The following is a 20,090-nucleotide window of genomic DNA, read 5'->3' as shown; positions in this document are numbered from 1 at the left end:
ACATACATATAGATATTTATATATATATATAGATATTTATAAACTAAACTAAAGCTCGAGCTGATAAAGGGGAGATCTTGAACAACAAGTTTAGATAAATAGTTTTAGTTTTTATTAAAATCAAAAAAATTAATAAAATAAATGGAAGCATTTTGTGAGAAAGCACTACCTACGCCAAGAGAAATATAAGTTTACTGTTTTTTAAACCTAATGCCGCTTCGGAAAATGATAAAAATAATTATTTATATTTTTGCTACCGCTGGACTTCAGAAAATGTGAGTGTTTCATAATTAACCCACTTGTTACAAACCAAACCCATTTTTACGGTATAAACTGGCTTGGTTTCCGAATGCAAGAATTTTCAAATCTCGAGTTACTTGAGTTATGTATTTGAAATGGGGGATCAACTAGTCGCCAAATTATAAATCACTAGTTATAGAATTAAATCGGAGTATTTACCTCTTTTTAGTTTATTCTCTATAGTTTCTAGTTTATTCTCTATAGTATATTCTGTCTAGTTCATTTAATTTCTATAGGTAATTTTATTTATTTATTTTTGCAGAATGGGGCCGTTTGTTATATCTCCATTTTGAGCCACCTGAAATATTAGATCTTCATAATCCACTCGAGACTTACTTTGCTGTTAATTCACAATTCGATGAAGAGATTGATTTGGAAACTGAAAGCCTACAGTATTTGAAACCTGGCATGCGTTATAAAATCCTAATTGAAACAGTAAGATGAATTAGTAAATAATTAAATATTGTAGATCGTTATCAGGGGTCTGTCCAGATATTTTGTGAAAGGTCCGTTTTTGTAAAATTGTGAAAAAATTGCTCGCAATTTGTGAATGTAAAATAAAAGTTAAGTCACATTCCTTCAACCAGGGACCTGTTTTGTGAATTAGTGCAAATAGGGTCGTGTTATTGCAAAAAAACTTTTTCAAAGAGTTTTTAAATTGCAAAGCGATACAATGTTATGCTCAACACTGTAAAATCATAATTAAAAAAAATTAATTATTTAAAAATAAACAGCAATTACTGCCACTAAATTAGAGATGCAACATACAAATATGTGGTATTTACCCTATACTGCTCAACACAGAATATTCATTTCGGACGAATAAAGGAAGAAGCGTCTGCCGAAGACAAAACTTAGTTCGTTTACATCTGTCTTTCTTTCTGGGAAGGGTTTATTCGATTAACAAAACAATAATGAAGATAAACAAATTTATGAAGGGTCCGATTAAAAGATAAATTATTTTGTGAAGGATCCGTTCTCAAGTTAAAATATTTCGTGAAGGGTCCGTTTTTATGAAAAGATATTTTGTGAAGGGTCCGTTAACGAACCCAAATTTCTTCTAAACTGACCCCTGGTTAAGGTATTTGAAATTTTAAAAATAGATTTTGCTTTTTCTTGCGATTGGTAGTAAGGAGTGCGGTTAGACTTAGTTAATTCCCCTTGAATCAGGTTAGTGGCAAATGAGTAAAACCTCGATTATCGGAACTTCTTTCATCCGAAATCCTCAGTTAACCGAAGTCAATTCCGCGGTGTTGTTTTTTTTTTTTTGTACGTGCGTATTTAGATTTTTCTGCTCAATTTCAATAACATACTGTCATATAAATGTGGTATCTAAAAATATAAATAAAAATATAGTTTGTACTGCATGTCTACACAGAATTGATCACTTTTTGTGATTAACAAACACTTCGCATATTAGTTAGTACAGTTGGAGTGAGATTCAGAGCTATGAAAAGGGAAAACTTGTGACCAGGAGAACGATTCGACTTTTTTCTCGAGAGAGAAAAAGGGTGTCTTTAATGATCCGTTTTACCTATAAGCACATCAAAATCTTTACTTTTGAAAATGCTAATGCAATTTGGGAATTGTAAATTTCGTTGTTTCATTAGTTTTTTTTCTCCCTATTACTACTGTAGTTTAGTTTGGTCATTATGGCTTTAACTCCTGCTAAAAGAAAGCAGGTTATATTATCTGAGAAAGAAAAATGTAATCTTGTAGAGTGAATGATTTGTAGTTGAATTTGTCAAAATAAGTGCTGTTTTTATGGGAAAAAAATAATTACTACTCATGTTATAACTTCCATTTATCATTACCATGACATTATATAGAGTGTCGACTGTATTTTTTTTTTTTTTTTTGTAAATGTCTTCATCAGAAATTAACATATTTTCAAAATTGGTGTAATTTTCATGTTACTTTTTTCGCCAATGATAATGTAAATTAGAAATATACTAATTATCTTTTTTAAAACTCTTACTCATACAGAGGTTTATTGTCACATTCACTCAGAGTACAGGTCGTAAATCATGTTGTGCTAGATAAATTGAGAAGCAAGTTGCGGGCTATAAATCATGAAACAAAACATACAAAATTAAATAGTGGAACATGGATGTAGTTCTCATGGGGAAAAATACTTCATGTGGTTCATGGTCTAACTTGTTTTATGCTATAACTTATTTACCAGGAGCTTTCTCAAATGCATTTCATAGGCTGGAGCTAATTTTTAAAAGATCAAATTAAATATTTTATTTTATTCATTATCCGGAGATGAAAACAAATTACAACAAAGAATGTTTTCAAATTATATTGATTTTTTTTAAAAATGGTTTTTTATTGATAGAAAGAACATGGGGTCATTCATTGATGAGAACAAATTACAACAAAAAATGTTTTCAAATTATATGGATTTTTTTTAAAAATGGTTTTTTATTGATAGAAAGAACATGGGGTCAGAGGGCTCCACCTTTAAGAAAGGTCCACCATTTTGGCTGGGGCCTTAAGTATCAATCGCTTTTTCAGGTCTATGCCCCGTTCGACCTTGGCTACTTTTACTCAGTTTCAATATACACTATTTGGAAGAAAGTGACGGGACACGACACTATAACGACATAAACCCATATTTATTAAAATTAATAGGAGGTAGGGCCTCCTTTGGGCTGCGATCACAGCTGCAGCCCTTCTGGGCATGATTTCCACTAAATTGGCCACAGTGGCAAGAACAATTTCCTTCCAAATGTTTAACAGGAAGTTCAAGCTTGCTTTTGGGGAGTCGGGTGCTGGCCCTCAATCGACGGTCCAATTCGTCCCAGAGATGTTCAATTGGGTTAAGATCAGGGCTCTGCGCCGGCCACTCCATGCGTTTAACGTTGTTGTTCACATACCAATCAAGAGTCCTCCTTGCAACATGGGATCTTGCGTTGTCGTCTTGATACAAGCAATCATCCATACCGTACGTTGCCCACAAGGTAGGAAGGACATGATTGTCGAGAATATCACAGTATCCATCGGTATTCATCATACCATCAACCTTCACCAGTGGGCCAGTCCCATACCAGGAGAAACAGGCCCATACCATCAATCATCCTCCACCAAACTTTGCAGTTGTCCCGTCACTTTCTTCCAGATAGTGAAGTTCTGTTAACACTTTAGTATCTTCAACTGATATTTTCTCTAAGTGCTTTTATTTTTATTCTGAAAAGAAAGAGGAGAGGAGATTGCCCCATCCTTATAAAACAAACTGCACGGATTATATAAAGCTTTGGAGGGAAAATGGCAAGACCGGTCCACTATCCAGAGAGGTAAACAGTCTTTCAATTTGTTTTAACTATGTCGGAGTATGAATAATTTTATGGAAATGCAACATAACTTTATTTATTGTTTTTTTTTTAATTTTAATTAAGACGCTTTTTCAAAGTTGATTACAACCATAACAAATCGCAATATTCCACTTTAAAATTGTGAAACTTTTATTGAATAGAAAATAGGCATTTTTATTAAACGGAAACAAAATGTAAGTTAAATAAAATATACAGAGCCTTGATAGCTCAGTAGTTATTGCACTGACCTGTCATTACAAAGAACTGAGGTTCGATCCCCAGTGGCGGCTGGAGGCCCATTTATTTTCAGATCGATGTATACCTGCTTGCCTGGGAAGTGAAGGTGGCCTGTGTGTAATGTTGACTAGATTGCCACAGTCATGTCGTGTGTCACAAAATCGTGGAGCTTTAACCATCATCTGCTCTGGCCGACAATGTGCTGTTGGGAGACTTTACTTTTTTTTATTTTATGAAACTGTTCAAAAAGTTACTTGAATCGAGTTGGTATTTTTTTCTTATAATTTGCAATTGTAGTTGAAATCTTTGACCAAACGACGGTAAATAAAATGGTATTTTGACAAATTTGTAAAAATACAATATTTACCCATTAATAACCTCTAAAAATACAAATTTTCATTTAAGAAATGAAATTTATTTCTTAACGTGAAATGTAGCTTACTGCGAAACAAGTATAGGGATTGGGGACCGGAGCGATCAGTGCATGGACATATATAATGTAAATAACTACACTGGTGGTCAAAATTAAGAAATGGAAAGCATTTCGCACATCTCTATGACGCTATATTCTTCTATGAAACACATTTCTATGACGCTATGACGCTATTTCTGGACGGTTATTGATATGGAGGGAACCTGGAACCCGATACCATCCCAGCAACATTATCGAAAGGGACCATTATGCTGGAGGAGGACTCATGGTTTGGGCAGGCATCATGCAAGATACCCGCACACCGCTCAATGTGCTTGACAATGGTTCCACCCAGAGGTACAGACAGGAGGTCCTAGAGCCCTATGTGCGTCTTTTCAGGGGCGCTGTTGGCCCTGAGTTCATCTTTATGGACGACAATGCGCGATCACATATGGCTCACATGGTTGATGAGTATCTGGAAAGCGAGGATATTCAACGAATGGATTGACCAGTCAAATCTCCTGACCTAAATCCTATTGAACATGCTTGGGATGCTCTTGGGAGAGCTATTGCGATGCGCCAACCTCCCTCCAGAACCATTCTGGAGTTAAAAATTGCTCTGGTGGGAGAATGGGAGGGTTTTCCACAAGTCCTCCTTAAATCCCTTATTAACTGCATGCATACTCGATGTGCCTGCTGTCTGTCTGTCAGGGGTGACCATACACCATACTAGAGGCAACACACACTTTACAAGCCTCTCTTTTAATGTCATCGTTTATCCTTAAGTTCAGACTACATTGGATTTATTGGCAATAGGTCTTGCCAGTGAATGGCACTTTCATTTTCGTCTTGCATACTTTATTATCATAAAATAAGTTATATCCATACCAAGTTTCATTTATTTATATTAAGTATTTCTTTAGATATTTGGGAAAATGTCGTCCATCTCTTAATTTTGTCGAACAGTGTACGACTTATTTATCATCCAAGTATTTAAAGAAATGCAAAAAGAAAGTGTTCGTATTTTTATGTCATGTAATCCATGCAATATTTTAAACAATGTGATACAATTTTATTTATATTTTGTATGAAAGTAACTTATATTTTGTGATTTCAATTTTATTTTAAAGTATTATAAAACCCACTTCATCTATTATAATTTAGTTATGCGTTACCGATTGCTACAAAAGAATGTTTTCGATATTTGATGAATGCTTTGGAGGTATGTATCACAAGTTTTATGGAATACTTCTAAAATCTTCTTCTAGTCTTCTAAACTGTTACATTTTCTTATTTTTGAGATTATATTTTAAGAATTTTGTAAAACTATTTTTTTGAAAAACCATTCTAGGAGTGATTAACATAAATTAACAAAAATATTTCTTCTCTAGCTTAAATAAAGCATTAAATAAAAGTGTTAAAAATGAGAAATAAATCAGCTATTTTTTAATTGTTAGTTTAATAACAATTATGCAAAGAACTATTTATTATATTTATAAAACAATTTCAAGTTTGCACTGATTGCAATAATTTGTCAATCAAAAATGTCACTCAATTTCATATCTTATGATTTACGATAAGAAATTAAGCAAAATTCTCGAATCGTAAGCAATTAGTTTTTATAATGCACTGTAAAATTTTAGAGTATTTTAACGCCAATAATAGTGGTAACTACTTAACACCAAATTAAAAATTGGTGTTCCACTAGGTGTTGCGCTTTACCAGTAACCAAGGATTGTTCCAGATGTAGTTAAGCATCAAGAATGTTTTTTTACCCTACTTGGTGTAAAATAGACCATTTTCAACATTTCAGTAACAATAACTTTAAAATATATTAAGATATGACACACATAAGCGACAGTAAAGCTATTTTTATGATACAGTATAAAGTAAAAATAATAAATTTAGGATGCATATACAATATTTACTATTAAGTTTTTGAGTCCTAGTGCGGAAAAATCAGATCACAGTGTGGTTCATTTCTTTTCTTTTGCGTTTCTTTTCCCTTTTTCAGTAATATATATATATATATATATATATATATGTATGNATTAAAATGACAACCTGTTTGATTGCCAGAGAAACTAAGAGGAAAGATATATATATATATATATATATATACTATTATTTTCAATGAGCAGCACTTGAAATGTGAGTATTTAATCTAAACGGAAGGTGGTTTGAATTTTGATTAATTATAAATTTTGTTATGTTGTTCCTAAAGACACTTTGATGAGCCAATCTTTCTAGCCATTGACCTTTTGTGAGTTAAGTCACCAAGGTGCGCCTTCAGTTTGATTAGAGAGCACCGCAAGGGTAAAAGTATACCTTAATTCATCACCGCAATGATAGAGGGCGGCACCTCTCAATTTAGACATAGATAAGAGGAAGGAAACTATTTCCAAATAACTTTACTGCTCAGCGAACGACAACAGGACATTTCATTCCACAGATTTTACGAGAGCGTTTATCGAAGGTAGTCCGTGGATCATAGTGTAATCGAGGATTGAACCCCACCCCCTCTTTACAGGAGTCTGATTTTCTAACTGCCATGGTAAAATTTTCAATGCGAACCATTCTGTTTCAGAGTTGAACTATCTGACACAGATTTCTTATACAAATTTGAGCATTTTAGTTATTTGAAAAAACCTCAAAGTTTTCTTAGGAAGATTCCATCGTCACAAACATACTACGTTAATAAAAATATCGTAAAAAAAATTATTCAATTTTCTTGTAAGTGCTGAAAATTGAGTAATGAATTTCTACCTTTTCATAAAGAAGTTTATGAATGATTATTAAAGTTTATTTCATAAGTTGTGCCAAACCGGTATGTAATCATCTATGAAACGGAACTGATATTTTTAAATATAGCTAATTATTTTTGAACTTTGTTTTTAGTAAACTTTAACTTATTTGCATATAGGTTGAAGAAAAAATCAGAGTTAGGAATAGTTTTGATACAAATTCTAAACAAACACAGCGGAAACATTAACTATTCCTGTGCCTTACTGCTTTGTATTTTTTTTTTATCAATATTCTAGTTATATATCTAGATGATGAAAGTAAAGCAAAATGCAATTTCCGAAAGGGATTAGAGAAATGCACTGCTGGTTGTACTCAGGATTGTGTGTAAGTAAACAAAATTTACTGCAAAAATCCTTTTTTTAGTTCAATAGCATGTACTGTTTGTCTAAGTTAGGTACTCTTACCGCCGCAGCAGTCTGGTGCTGTGGAAACAAGAGGAGGGCATTTTAGGGAGGGTAGCTTCGATGATAGCTTTTTATTTTATTTTATAACCGTCGTTGAACAGCCGACCCAATTTCATGGGTTTACGACTACTTACGTTCAACTCCGTAGCCTTGTAATTTTGAACCAATCCAGAAGACAAGGAAACTCCTGGATCAGTACCCCCAGAGGTATTGATATGTTGTGGGAACATGGAGGACTTTCAGACTCGACAGATTTAACGTGCATCAGTCACCATTTACTACACGGGGAGTCTTCGGCCGGCGACGATCGAACCCACGACCTCTTGGATGTGGGCCCAGCGCCCTACCGACCAGGCTATCCCGGCCCTTCGATGATAGCTTGTACTTTTCTCTCTCCGAAACCAGTCCTAAAGAGGGACCCCGAACCCCTACTTGAAATAATCATACCTCGTAACCATAGTCACCGCCACAGCTCCAGACAAATGTCTGGAAAAGTACCTATCTTAGACAAACAGTATGTCTAGTACTATCAGGGCCTGATTATAGCCTAGACCCATTAGGCATGGGCCTAGGGCCCACAATTTCTGAGGGACCTAAAAAATTTGTAAAATGTCTAATAAAAGGTGGGCTAGCTATATGTTGGTTTAAGTACAAAATAAAAAATAATTACAGTTTACAATAAAAGATAATTCAGCTAATCAGTGACTCTTAATAAAAATCACTGATTTAAATTGTTTGTAGTAATCAAGCAATTTTTATTTTGACATAACATTGTTTTGTTGTTTTATATTTTGCTTTAATATATAGATACGTAAACTTTATCTAAAAAAAATTCTTCAATTGTCTGCTTTCAAAATTTAATAAAATGTTTCTCTTGAATCATGTAGTTCATTATTAGGACTACTCTTCAGTAATTTAATTTCAAAATATTTTGTCAGGGCCCCAGAAAATTTGATGGGCCTTGGGCCTGAATTTGTCTTGATCGGTCCCTGAGTACTATCAACGCTCAACAACATTTAAAGCTCGTACGAAATTACAATTTTTGAAAGTTAAATTTGTTTACGTTAATGAGCTTTTAAAAACTCCTCTGCATGATTAATGAAGCATTTGGGGCTCAGGTCGTTCGTCTACCAATAAGGTGACCCAGGTTACTTCCGGCGTTGGCTGGTTGAGATGAATTCTCCTCCCAGATCACACTGACCACAGTGGCGTAAACAATCGTCAGTGGTTGACTGATTAATGGTCAGAATCCTCTTGCCGTCTGCTAACAATGGGAGGTTTCGTGATTTTCCTTTCCATGAAATGCGGTTAGTTACATCAAAAGGTTCTTGACGCAGGCTAGTTTGCGCTAATGCTCGAGCCTGGAGTTCCCTCGTCTTCTGGGTAAAATTCAAGATTATAAGGTCGCAGAGTAGTACATTGATAGTCGTAAACTCGGAATTGAGTCAGTTGTTCAACGCCGGTAAATCTAATCTGCTTGTTCATTATGTCATATATATTTGCGTGAACATTATTTATTAGCGTCAAGCAATTTTATTCATTTAAAAATAAATGGTAAAGCTAAAAGTTAATCCCTCTTAAAATATTCAAGAATAATTTTCCGTCATAATGAAAGAGATTGCCATATTTGCAAAAGGTTATTATGGCCAAGGTTATTATGGCCATCAAAAAGGATACTATGGCCAAGAAATAAATTACCTATCGATATTCAAGTACTAGTATGAATTTAGCAACATGCTATTCTCAAGACAATTACCAAGATTTAACTTGATTGGTTTATTAAAAGTCGAGTTCTGATCGCAAAATAAATTTGAATTAAGAAAAACTGATTTAAGGACAAAACTATCCATAAATAAATTTTAATAAAATGTGCTATTTCCAGACGACTGCAGTTTAGAAAGTAACTGTGTATTTTTTTTATTGAGAAGATTTTATTATTATTATTGTAACTTCAGAAGTTTTTTGTGTAGCATTTTAGACTTTTTCATTGAATATCTTTCTATACTTTCAAATTTCTCAGAATAAAAATAATTTCAGGTCATAACACGTGTTTTTTTTTAAAAAAAATTGCCTGAAAAACCGTTTATCATCCCTAAATATTCAAAACATTTTTGAGTGAATGAATAATTAATTTTTATAATGCTTCAGTTTTTTAAAATATAATAGCCCGCTTAATACTTATTTGTATTTGCAACAAAACACTGAATTGTTTTTTTAACTCTTCAACAAAATAATGTAACTTATTTGTTTTTGTAATTTTTCTAAGATTTTTTTTTTGCGTAACCGTCTTATCCCAAACTCTATATTCTTGTTTATTTATAAACATTATTAATTATTTGCATTTTACAGTTAGATATGATATTTCCTATTTAAATAACATTTACAGTTTTTTTACATTTACATACATTTTATTTACATAAGATATTTCCCTTTTGCATATTCTACACTTAGATACTGTTTTATATAGAACATTTCGATGCATGGATATAAAATTCTATTGACTTAAACAATTGATTCCAAAAGTTTCATACTTTAATGAATTTTGCTGGAGATTTTTAGATAACAATTTACTTTAATTATTTGCTGAATTAGAAGGACGAGATATCCTACGAATATATTTCCTAAGATTTCAAAAAAAAAAAAAAAATTACAGTCTTCTCTTTTTTTTTTACCAAATTTTTTACTCGTATTTCATAATAAGCAGAAAATACTTATAATACTTAATTTTTTAAACAGAAAAAATCAGCTTCTCTTTATTTCCGGCTCCTTTCTTATAAGTAAAGAAAAAATACCTAGTTGTTTTAAACAACAAAGAAAAATGTGGAAAAAAGGTTAGTTGTAGTAATTGTAACTGTTTTTTTAGGGAAACAAGCTATACAGTTGCGGTAAAAGAAAGAACTGCGTCGTTCGTAAACGTAAGTATCATTTATATATATATATATAGTTCAAAATGAAGATAAAACAAAGGAAAATTATAGACATATGAAAAAAAAGGGGGGGGGGAATAATAATGAAAAAAAAAATAACAAGCGACTGATTAAAAAAAAAAGAAAAAAAAGGATGTAATTTTTTAAAAAAACCGTAAAATATAAGATATAATCTTTTCATCAGCCCACACGATTATATCCGCAAAAAAGAGTGCTTTCCGATATTGTATCAATACAGCCAAAGTAAAGTATATTTATACAATAGTGTAAGGAGCACTAAAAATTTTTTTTTACAAAAATTACAACAAATAAAATAAAACACAAAGTAAAAATAACACGTAAAAACAGAAAATAAAATAAAATAAAAAGAAAGAACAGTATAAAACAAAATCTATAAAGCGAGTAGCGAAATCAGATGTACTTACATGGACGGGAAATTTTTCAAGAATGATTTAAAAATATTATTGCAACATGATTGGCAGATTACAAAATATGCAAACAAAAGCGCAAATTGAGTGTAACTAGAGGAATTTAAAGTGCCGTCCTTACTGCGTTGCTGAAGTGATTTGTTGTGCTGTGCATTGATATATATATATATATATATATATATATATATATATAANACACTAATAACAGGGTTGGAGCCCTGTTATTACATATATATATATATATATATATATCAGTTTTTATGACAAATTTGTACTATTAAGCTTCAGCGTTTTATAACATTCTCGGCAACTATTTCAAATTGTTACAATTTACTTCTTAATATTCTGATTCAAAACTAATTTTTTTTTTTTATTACAGAAACATGGTACTACAGTTGAAGTGTATATGAATTATGCTGAACAAGTCATTTATGAGTTCAGTCAAAAATATGAGGTAAAAAATTCGATATGGTATAAATGGTGTATGTATGATTTAAAAGTAACACGGATAGTGATAAGTTTTTTCGAGCAATCTGTGATGAAGGTTTGTTTATCCACACACAGTTTTTATGCCCAAATATTGCAAAAGTTTTCATTTTTGTTGCAACACATGAAGTTTTAATATTACAACACGTCATTTTCACGTGCAAATATTTTCAGAATTTTTAATGCTTTGGATTCCTAAACTTATCAATCTCATTTATTATCTATTGCCGAAGTCTCTTTTTCAATTAAGGCATGAATTGAAAGCAAGAAGACTTAATATTAATTTTCAAAATAAATTTCCTCTCTTACAAATTTAGAGTAAGGCAGTTAGCATTCCAGCTAATCATAACTTGTAAGCTAAATGTGTCTCAGAAACATTTTTATTAACTGCAGAATTAGATTTGATTTTCTCTGCTACTCGAATAATACTGCAAAAGTATAGGGGAAAGTGGGGTCAATTGTAGCATTTTTTACTTAAATATTTTTAACTAACAAAAAATTCAACATATTATTAGTATTAATTGACAGACGAGTAAATTAGACTATCCTCTAGTAGAAAAAAAATACCTCATTTTAAATGTTATTATATTAGTTATGAGCAATTTTTGACAGTCGTGCACTTGTTACAATTGTCCCCACTTACGGGGTCAATTGTAACAGTTCATAAATTCAACTAAAACAAATTTAATTATACATATTATCATAGTTGTGATATATTTTTTTTATTGATCAAAATAGTAGTGATATTTTAGGAGTAAAAATAATAATGAGCAGAGACCTAAAGGGTTAAACTTTTAACTTTAAGGGGTTAAAAATTTTAATTTACGCTGTGAAAGGTGACAAATAAAATAATGCACATACAACATAATATAAATGATATAGGAAACTAGTGGTGGTTCTTAAAGAGTTAAGTAATGGCTTTTAAACAAAAGATTATTTATTTTCAGCTGTTACAATCGTCCCTTTAATTATTGTTACAATCGTCCCCAAGACGCTATTTCAGCTTCATTTGTTCAAAACAAAGCTAGTTAATTAACAAAACTAATTTTTTTTTAAATGTTAATTAAGGTGTCCACTTACATATTCGGTTAATAATTTTTATCTGTTTAAACAAAATTACTTTGTTACAATATAATATTCTAATACCAAAAAATGTACTTACGTAGCGTGAAAATATCTTTTGTGATGTGACTCTTTGAAAAGTGCATAAAAATGGTTGCCAGCAGGGGTATACATGTAGATTAATTAAATACACCTTGTGCGCCACCTAGGAACCAAATCTAGAAAACGACACTCGAAATTTTTGCTCTGTTACAATCGTACCCTGTTACAATTGACCCCACTCTCCCCTTCTTATTGAAGTATAATCAGAATAGCCATGTTAGCATTTATGCTAACCAAGCCAAATGCATAGCACAACTGTATTTAAATATACCAATTCCACAATCCCATCTCCAATCTTAACACCTAAATTAGTTTTAAACAATATATTAACAAAATTCTTGTGGATTCTAGAATAGCCCAATCCGTGGCGATTTTTTTGAAATCTCTTCAAACTAGGTTTCGGGGAGATTATTTTGAACGTTTGATCACATCACGATCACAAAACCAAAATTCTTAAACCGTATTGGGACCTGGCTGGTAGGGCATCGGGCCCATTTCCAAGAGTTCGTGGGTTAGATGCCCTCCGGCCGAAGGCCTCCCTCCCACCCGTGCAGTAAATGGTGACTGATGCACGTTAAATCTGTCGAGTCGCAAAGTCCTCCATGTTCCCAAAGTAAATCAATATCTTTGGGGGTACTTATCCAGGATCTTCCTTGTCTTCTTTATTGGGATCAAAATTACAAGGATACGCAGTTGGGCATTGGCAGTCGTAAACCCAGAATTGGGTCGGATGTTCAACAACGGTTAGGTAATAAAAATAAAATGAAACCTGATTTTTTATTTGATATGTATACCTACGCAAAAGTAGGATTTCATTAGAAAAGAGGTAAAATGGTTTATTTTTTATTTTTGCCAAATTTGCTTCTGATCTCTTGCTGTTAGAATCATCGTTATTATTTCATTTTTAAATTATTTTTGTGTGTGGTTCCTCGTTGAAACTTGCTAGTGAATGAACGAGTGAATTTTTAACTTTTTTGAATGTAAAAGGCAAGAAAGCGATGATTGGATGGTGTATGAATTAAAATTTAATTTCGGAAACGTATGAATGCCCTAAATGTGGAGACCAAATGAGTTTGTTTGAGCGAAGGACACGGTGGATAGTTTACGGTGGATGTCCATCAGAGTAAAGGTACGCTATTTTTTATTCTATTAAAAATATTGTAATAAATTTGTAATAATTTAAATTTTTTTTAATGGTCAGAAAGCAATTTCGATCCCAGTAATAATCGCCAATTTGGCGAGGTTTCAAAAAAGTCGCCAAGCGTTGGGCTATTCTAGGATTTTACTCTACATTTTTATCACCGTCCAGCTGTTGTCCGTAAATTTGCCCATATGGAAGTATTTAGATTTCAATTTTAACTGTTTTCAAGATCGATATTTTTAAAGTTTTTTTTTTTATTGAATTTTAATAATAATTTAAAATTTGTTCGGCAGTCCTTACCACTTTAATTATGAGTTCGGGACATTTCAGCATAGTAGGCATAGGAAGTATTAAAATTATTTACATCTCTTTCATGAGATAAGATGAAAATCATTACAGGTCATAACTTGTAATGATATTTCTCGAAAAGGCAAGTTCTATCATCTATAATTAGTATGACAGTACGCGGAACCATAGCGCCTTTTATGTTCAAAGGGTACTTACGTATTAACGCAACCAGGCCAAAATTCGCATAAATCGCCAAATTTAGCGACCCTACGTGTTTCATACCTTATCGAATTTATATGGCGTCAAGCTCAAGCTGTTAATGGCGAAGACGGTTTTCAATCAATGCTAAAAGTAATAACCAAAAGATTTCCGCCGAAAAAATAATTCTGCAACTTATTCAAATTCGAAACCGGAAGGGTTTAATTGCTATTTTATATTTAAAAAAAAAATAATATAAAGAACTGTATTTGTTATGAGAAATAATGCACTATGTTGTGTCGAAATATAATGTAATCTAAAAGGTTATTAAAATATATGCTTATAATTTTGTTTATAAAATACTTTGTTTTATAAAAAAAAAATTATTTAAATTTTTTTCTACTTACGCCAAATTTGGCGATTTATGCGAATTTTGGCCTGGTTGCGTTAATACGTAAGTACCGTTCAAAGTTATTACAGTACAAAGTTACTACATTTTCGAATGAATCAAAAATAAATCTAAATAATTAATTCGTATCTAAGTTTTTACTTCTATTAAAATACAAACTTTTTTTTAAATACTTAGCATACAACTAACTATTCAACACTATTCAAGTTAATAAATAGTATGGCAAAATAAATCTATAAGCCTGGCAAAATAAATCTAAAAAAGTTCTTAGCTTATAGCTAGTTTTTTTAAAACTACACAAATTATTATTTAAGGCAACCCAACAAAATGAATAATAATTATAGTGTTGCCAACGGATAGAGAAATACCCGAAATTATGGTGCTAAATAAGAGAAATATTTTTATAGATTATCCTATATTATTGGATTGTTTGGTAATTAATGTCGTTTTTTTTTCAAGTTTTTCAAAGTGAAATTTTTTATATTAACAACAAAAATTAATCAATGATATATTGACCATTCTGTCGGATGACCTTTTGCCACCTTTCGGTAAGTTGAAAAATTCCACGTTCGAAGAAACTTTGGTTTTTAGAAGCGAAGAACTGGTTCAACTCATTTTTAATAGCCTGATCGGAATCGAAAGTTTTACCATTCAAATGGTTTTGAAGGGATCGAAACAAATGATATTCCGATGGTGCTAAGTCAGGGCTATAGGGTGGATGTGGCAGCAGTTCCCAATTCAGCTCCATTAATTTTTGACGGGTTGTGTGGGGTCTGGCGTTATCATGATGAAACATAACTCTTTTGCGATTGGCCAGTGCGGGGCCGTTTTTTCTTGATTTTTTCGTTCAATTTCGATAGTTGACGACAGTAGACATTTGAATCAATAGTTTGATTCCTTGGACGACCAGTGTGTGGTGCATCTTGCACATTAAAATTTCCAGCTCGAACGCGACCAAACCAACGCTGACATTGACGTTCAGTAAGACAGTCCTCACTATCATAAACTTCACACAATTTCCTCCGAACTTGCACCGCATTTTTGCCCTTTCAGAAGTAAAACAATAAAATGGACGATCTCTTTGAGTGTCCATTTTCAACTAAATTTTTAACCAACTTGCTGTTTACAAATGACGCTCTGGTTTTGACTAAAGAAAGTCTGAAGTCTAATATTTAAAATAGTATACAATAACATTAGCCACGCAATCACTACTACATTAAATATGCAATTCAAGTCATCTATGAGAAGAAAAAAACGACATAAATTATCGAACAACCCGATATATTTCTATGATAGTATGGATGGATCATAATAATTTATCAATCGATATTTTTGCAGCATATTTTCAATCTAATTTAACTCCTAAATTTAGTTTTTTTTTGTAATCTTATTGTATTTTAATTTCATTTAGGAAGTGGAAATATTCAGTTACATTGGAGGATTTCTGGGTATATGGCTCGGTGTTTCTTTTGTTCAGGTAACTGACTTCATCCGTTACTGTTTTGTTAGCGGCTGGAGATGTTTCACCAAGAAAAAGCGTGCGAAATGTAACTTAGATGAAATTTAATAACCTTTATCGAATCGAAATGAAGATTCTGAACATTCCTTTCCTGCAGAAACCCTTTCCTTACTTTTTGTTACCAATCTTTTACTGTCTAATTAATGTCAGCATAATGTTTTGTGTATATCTAAATAAATTTCATATACTTGAATTAAGTTGTCAACTTATTCTATTTACCCTAGTTTTTATTAAATTTCCATTATTTTTGTATAGCTGTAGTAGCAATGTTAAATTTATATAATTGGGAAATTAGTTGCTTCTACAACAGATCGAACTGATTTAACCGAGTCCATTAAATTTTTTTATGGGCTCAGTGAAAAGAGGAACCATTTAATACTAGTTTTTTTAGATAGCTGTATTAACAATCTTAAATTTATATAATCGGAAAACTTATTGCTTCTACAACCGATTGAACTGATCCTTTTTTCACCGAGCCCATTAAAGTTTTTAATCAACTCAGTGAAAGAGAATTCATTTAATATTAGTTTTTTTGATAGCTGCAGTAGCAATGTTAAATTAATATAATCGGAAATTAGTTACTTCTACAACCGATTGAACTGATCCTTTTTTCACCGAGTCCCGACCATTAAATTTTTGATGGGCTCAGTGAAAAGAGGAACCATTTAATACTAGTTTTATAGATAGCTACAGTAGCAATGCTAAATTTATAATCGCAAATTAGTTGCTTCTACAACCGGTTGAACTGATTCTTTTTTCACCGAGCCCATTAAATTTTTAATGAACTTAGTGAAAAGAGGACCCATTTAATACTAGATTTTTTAGTAGCTACAGTAGCAATGTTAAATTTATATAATTGGAACCGATCTGAACCTAACTTGGCAGCATTTCTTAAGATAAAAAATATGCTACAGACTAGCGCAATGCTTAATATAACACTGACTCGCATTCCAGGCGTCAATATGTTTATTAATATCCATATTTATTATCCATATTCATTCCCCTGTTTTTGCAATTTCCTTTCTTCTATCGTCATTGTTCATAAGAAAATAAATATTAATTTGATGGAACTAATGGGATACATCCTATTTATCAAGCATCAAATCGAAAAAGCATTTTTTTCGTTTTTTTTTAATACACTTTAATACTTCATTTTGTGCATTAAATGCGTTTTTATCGTTTTTTACTTTTCTGTTTTGATAAAGTTAGAAAATCAGGTTGTATCGGAAGGATGATACCAGTCTTTGTTGTTAATCATTTTATAGATATGTTTTAAATTTTTTTTGGCCAATAGACAATCAAAAATATAAATACCGGTATAAATAACGAACATTTTATCAGTTTAATACCTGACTCGCCATTTATCAATTTTTTCGAATTGAAATGCTGATATTTTTGCTTTTTATTTTAAAGTTTAAATAAATCATTTTAATGGATATAATGAATAAATGAATCATTATAATTTTTCCCTGTATTTTTTTGAACATTTCAAATCTAAATTGAAATTTTATATCTTTTATGCTATTCGATAAAATAATTTTTCTTATCGAAAGATTTATTTTATTGTCTTTGATATTTTCACGAAAGAAAAAAAAATGTTTTAGCATGTCTGCAATATGTTAACTTTAAAAATAAAATATTGCAAGCTTTTAAAAAAATTATATAACAAATTGTCACGATCATAATGGAGATATATTTTGAAGTAATAGTTCTATAATGCAGATAATTTTCTAAAACGTTAATTTTGTTACATATTTCCTAATATTTAGCGACTTATTATGACTAAAACAAAGAAATGAGTTCTATATTAAGGTTTATTTAAATAAAATTTGAACTTCATTTTTACGAAAGATGTCCCGCTTATGCAAGGTCTAGAAATTGAGGCCAGATGTGCTATAAAATGGTGCCAATGGAAAAATGAAAGATTGAACCTCCATTTACAGTTTAGATTTATCAAAATAAGAACAAAGTATTCTTTTAGTTGAGCAATATTTTTAGCATTACGTCATACCTGGGTTACATAATTTCCTATTTTATTTATCCATGTCAGACTTAGCCATTGTAAGCTGCTGAATATTTTTTTTGCGGATATTTTGTTAAAGATTATATATTTTTAATATATAAAATTTTTAATATATAATATATATAATAGAACAACCGGCCATATATATGCAAAACGGTTGTAAAGAATTGTGATAGAGAGGTACTTAAAACTCCTTTCCCATTCTCTATTATACTGTAAAAAAACTCCGTAATAAATTACTGTTAAAAGTATCAGCGTTCAGGGTGCTGGTACTTTCGACCTAAAATCCGTTTTTAACGGATCTAATTACGGAATAAGAAAATCTGATATACCGTAATTTTACAGTTATAATTATTTCAGAATTAATGAATCACTGTAATTAAATAAACGTTACTGAAGAAATCATGACATAATAGTTTACACTAAAAAAGGATTTAACGGTAAAATGGATTTTACGGATGATGAGCCCAAAGTGTCTGAACTTTATACTGTAATTTAATCCTGAAATTTTCCTAGAGTATACTGTGGTTTAGTATTTAGTGGATAGAGTATTACAAGTTTTAAGACGCATTTGAATTTAGTTTTTTTTCAGCTTATTTTTTGGACAGGGCGCTCTAAGGTAAAGTGTTTTTTAGAAGGTTTTTCAACTTTGGTTCGTAATTAAAAATATGAATTTAAAAATATGAATTAAAAAAAGAAACAGTGTGTTTTATCATAGCTTTATTATGTTATAGCAAACTTATAGAAAGCTTTATTATATTATAGCGCATTTCTTTTTAAACTTCTTTTTAAAATTATTTATAATTTATAGCATGTCATTTTATTTTCTATATGCGGGTTCAAATTTTCTCTTTAGATATTTGTTTATCTCTTAAGCATATTAGGCTGAATGAAAAAAAGGAAGAATTATTGAAAAAAGACAACTTTAAATTGGAATTAGTGTCATTACTTTAAATTTTTCTTAATACAACTGAAATTTCTTTTCCTTCCTTTACGAAAAAGCGTCCTTTTAGAATGTTTATTTCGCATCTTGAAATCATTTCTCCATTTGCTAATCTCATCAAAACTAATACCAGAACTCTTAAGAGCAACTTCAGTTAGCTATGCTTCACATATCACCGACTTAATCTTGATGAAAAAAAGTTAATTCCCGTAAAAAAGACAAAAAAACTGGTACAACAAACTGAAAAAAATGAGGACCCAAAACATTTGCTAATCTTTTAGGAATGCTTTTAACGCAGTAGAAGACTAATAAAAATAGTTGTTGAGAAAACTCAGTAAGGGTCTATAAGCCCGCATGAAAGCACTTTTTTCCTCAATTGCTCTTTCTTTTACAATATATTGTGTATTTTAGGTACTTAAGAATGTAAGGTCTTACTCTCCTGAGTTGGGAAAGAGTCGAGTAAGTCTTGCTACAATGTAATTCTCTTTTTACTACAAAGTAACTACTTCAATAAAGACTTCCAGACATTACTATTTCTAAATCTTACAATTATATAATAATACATTTTTTAGGATGATGAACCATTTTTTTATATCCTTTTTTAAAGAAAAGCTATGGCTTATCGAGAGGTGAGATGTCAAAACTGATCTTTTTAAATGCAATGGAATAGAATGAAATTTTCTAAGAATGATAAGTTAACTGCATATTCATTATTAATTAGCTTATTCATTACTGATTAGCATATTCATTATTAATTAGCTTATTGATTAGCATATTCATTATAAGTTAGCTTATTTATTACTAATTAGCATATTCATTATTATTTAACACGACAAATACTACGTTTATATATTATACTAATATTCTAATATATTTCATTACAGTGAACCAAAATCGTAGGTATTTTTCTACATGAATTGCCAGCACTTGAGTCATATTTAAATTGGACTTTTTAGTGGCAAAATATGTAGATTTGGTTGGTATGTAGATTAGTTCTAAAAACTTGCTGATTTTCTTTATTATAAACTTATTTTTATAGAGGACAAAATAAAAAAGATAACATCTTAATAAATTTCAATCCAAAGATTA

General features: G+C 31.1%; 1 protein-coding gene across 1 annotated transcript in view; it reads left to right on the top strand.

Moving 5' to 3' along the window:
* The window catches only part of LOC107450431 (uncharacterized), a 38,790-nt gene extending 22,562 nt beyond the window's left edge, over positions 1–16,228 (top strand). The window contains exons 6-12 of the mRNA XM_043054856.2: positions 563–735; positions 3,501–3,599; positions 5,431–5,488; positions 7,308–7,395; positions 10,339–10,390; positions 11,210–11,284; positions 15,928–16,228. Coding sequence (XP_042910790.1) covers positions 563–735; positions 3,501–3,599; positions 5,431–5,488; positions 7,308–7,395; positions 10,339–10,390; positions 11,210–11,284; positions 15,928–16,083 — 701 coding nt within the window. The 3' untranslated portion in view covers positions 16,084–16,228. The remainder of the gene's footprint in view (positions 1–562; positions 736–3,500; positions 3,600–5,430; positions 5,489–7,307; positions 7,396–10,338; positions 10,391–11,209; positions 11,285–15,927) is intronic.
* The last annotated feature ends 3,862 nt before the right edge of the window (positions 16,229–20,090 follow it).

The sequence above is a fragment of the Parasteatoda tepidariorum genome, chromosome 8, assembly GCF_043381705.1.
Source record: "Parasteatoda tepidariorum isolate YZ-2023 chromosome 8, CAS_Ptep_4.0, whole genome shotgun sequence".
Lineage (NCBI taxonomy): Eukaryota > Metazoa > Arthropoda > Arachnida > Araneae > Theridiidae > Parasteatoda > Parasteatoda tepidariorum.
The sequence above is the reverse complement of the archived record's forward strand: the minus strand, read 5'-3'. Positions and strand labels throughout refer to the sequence as shown.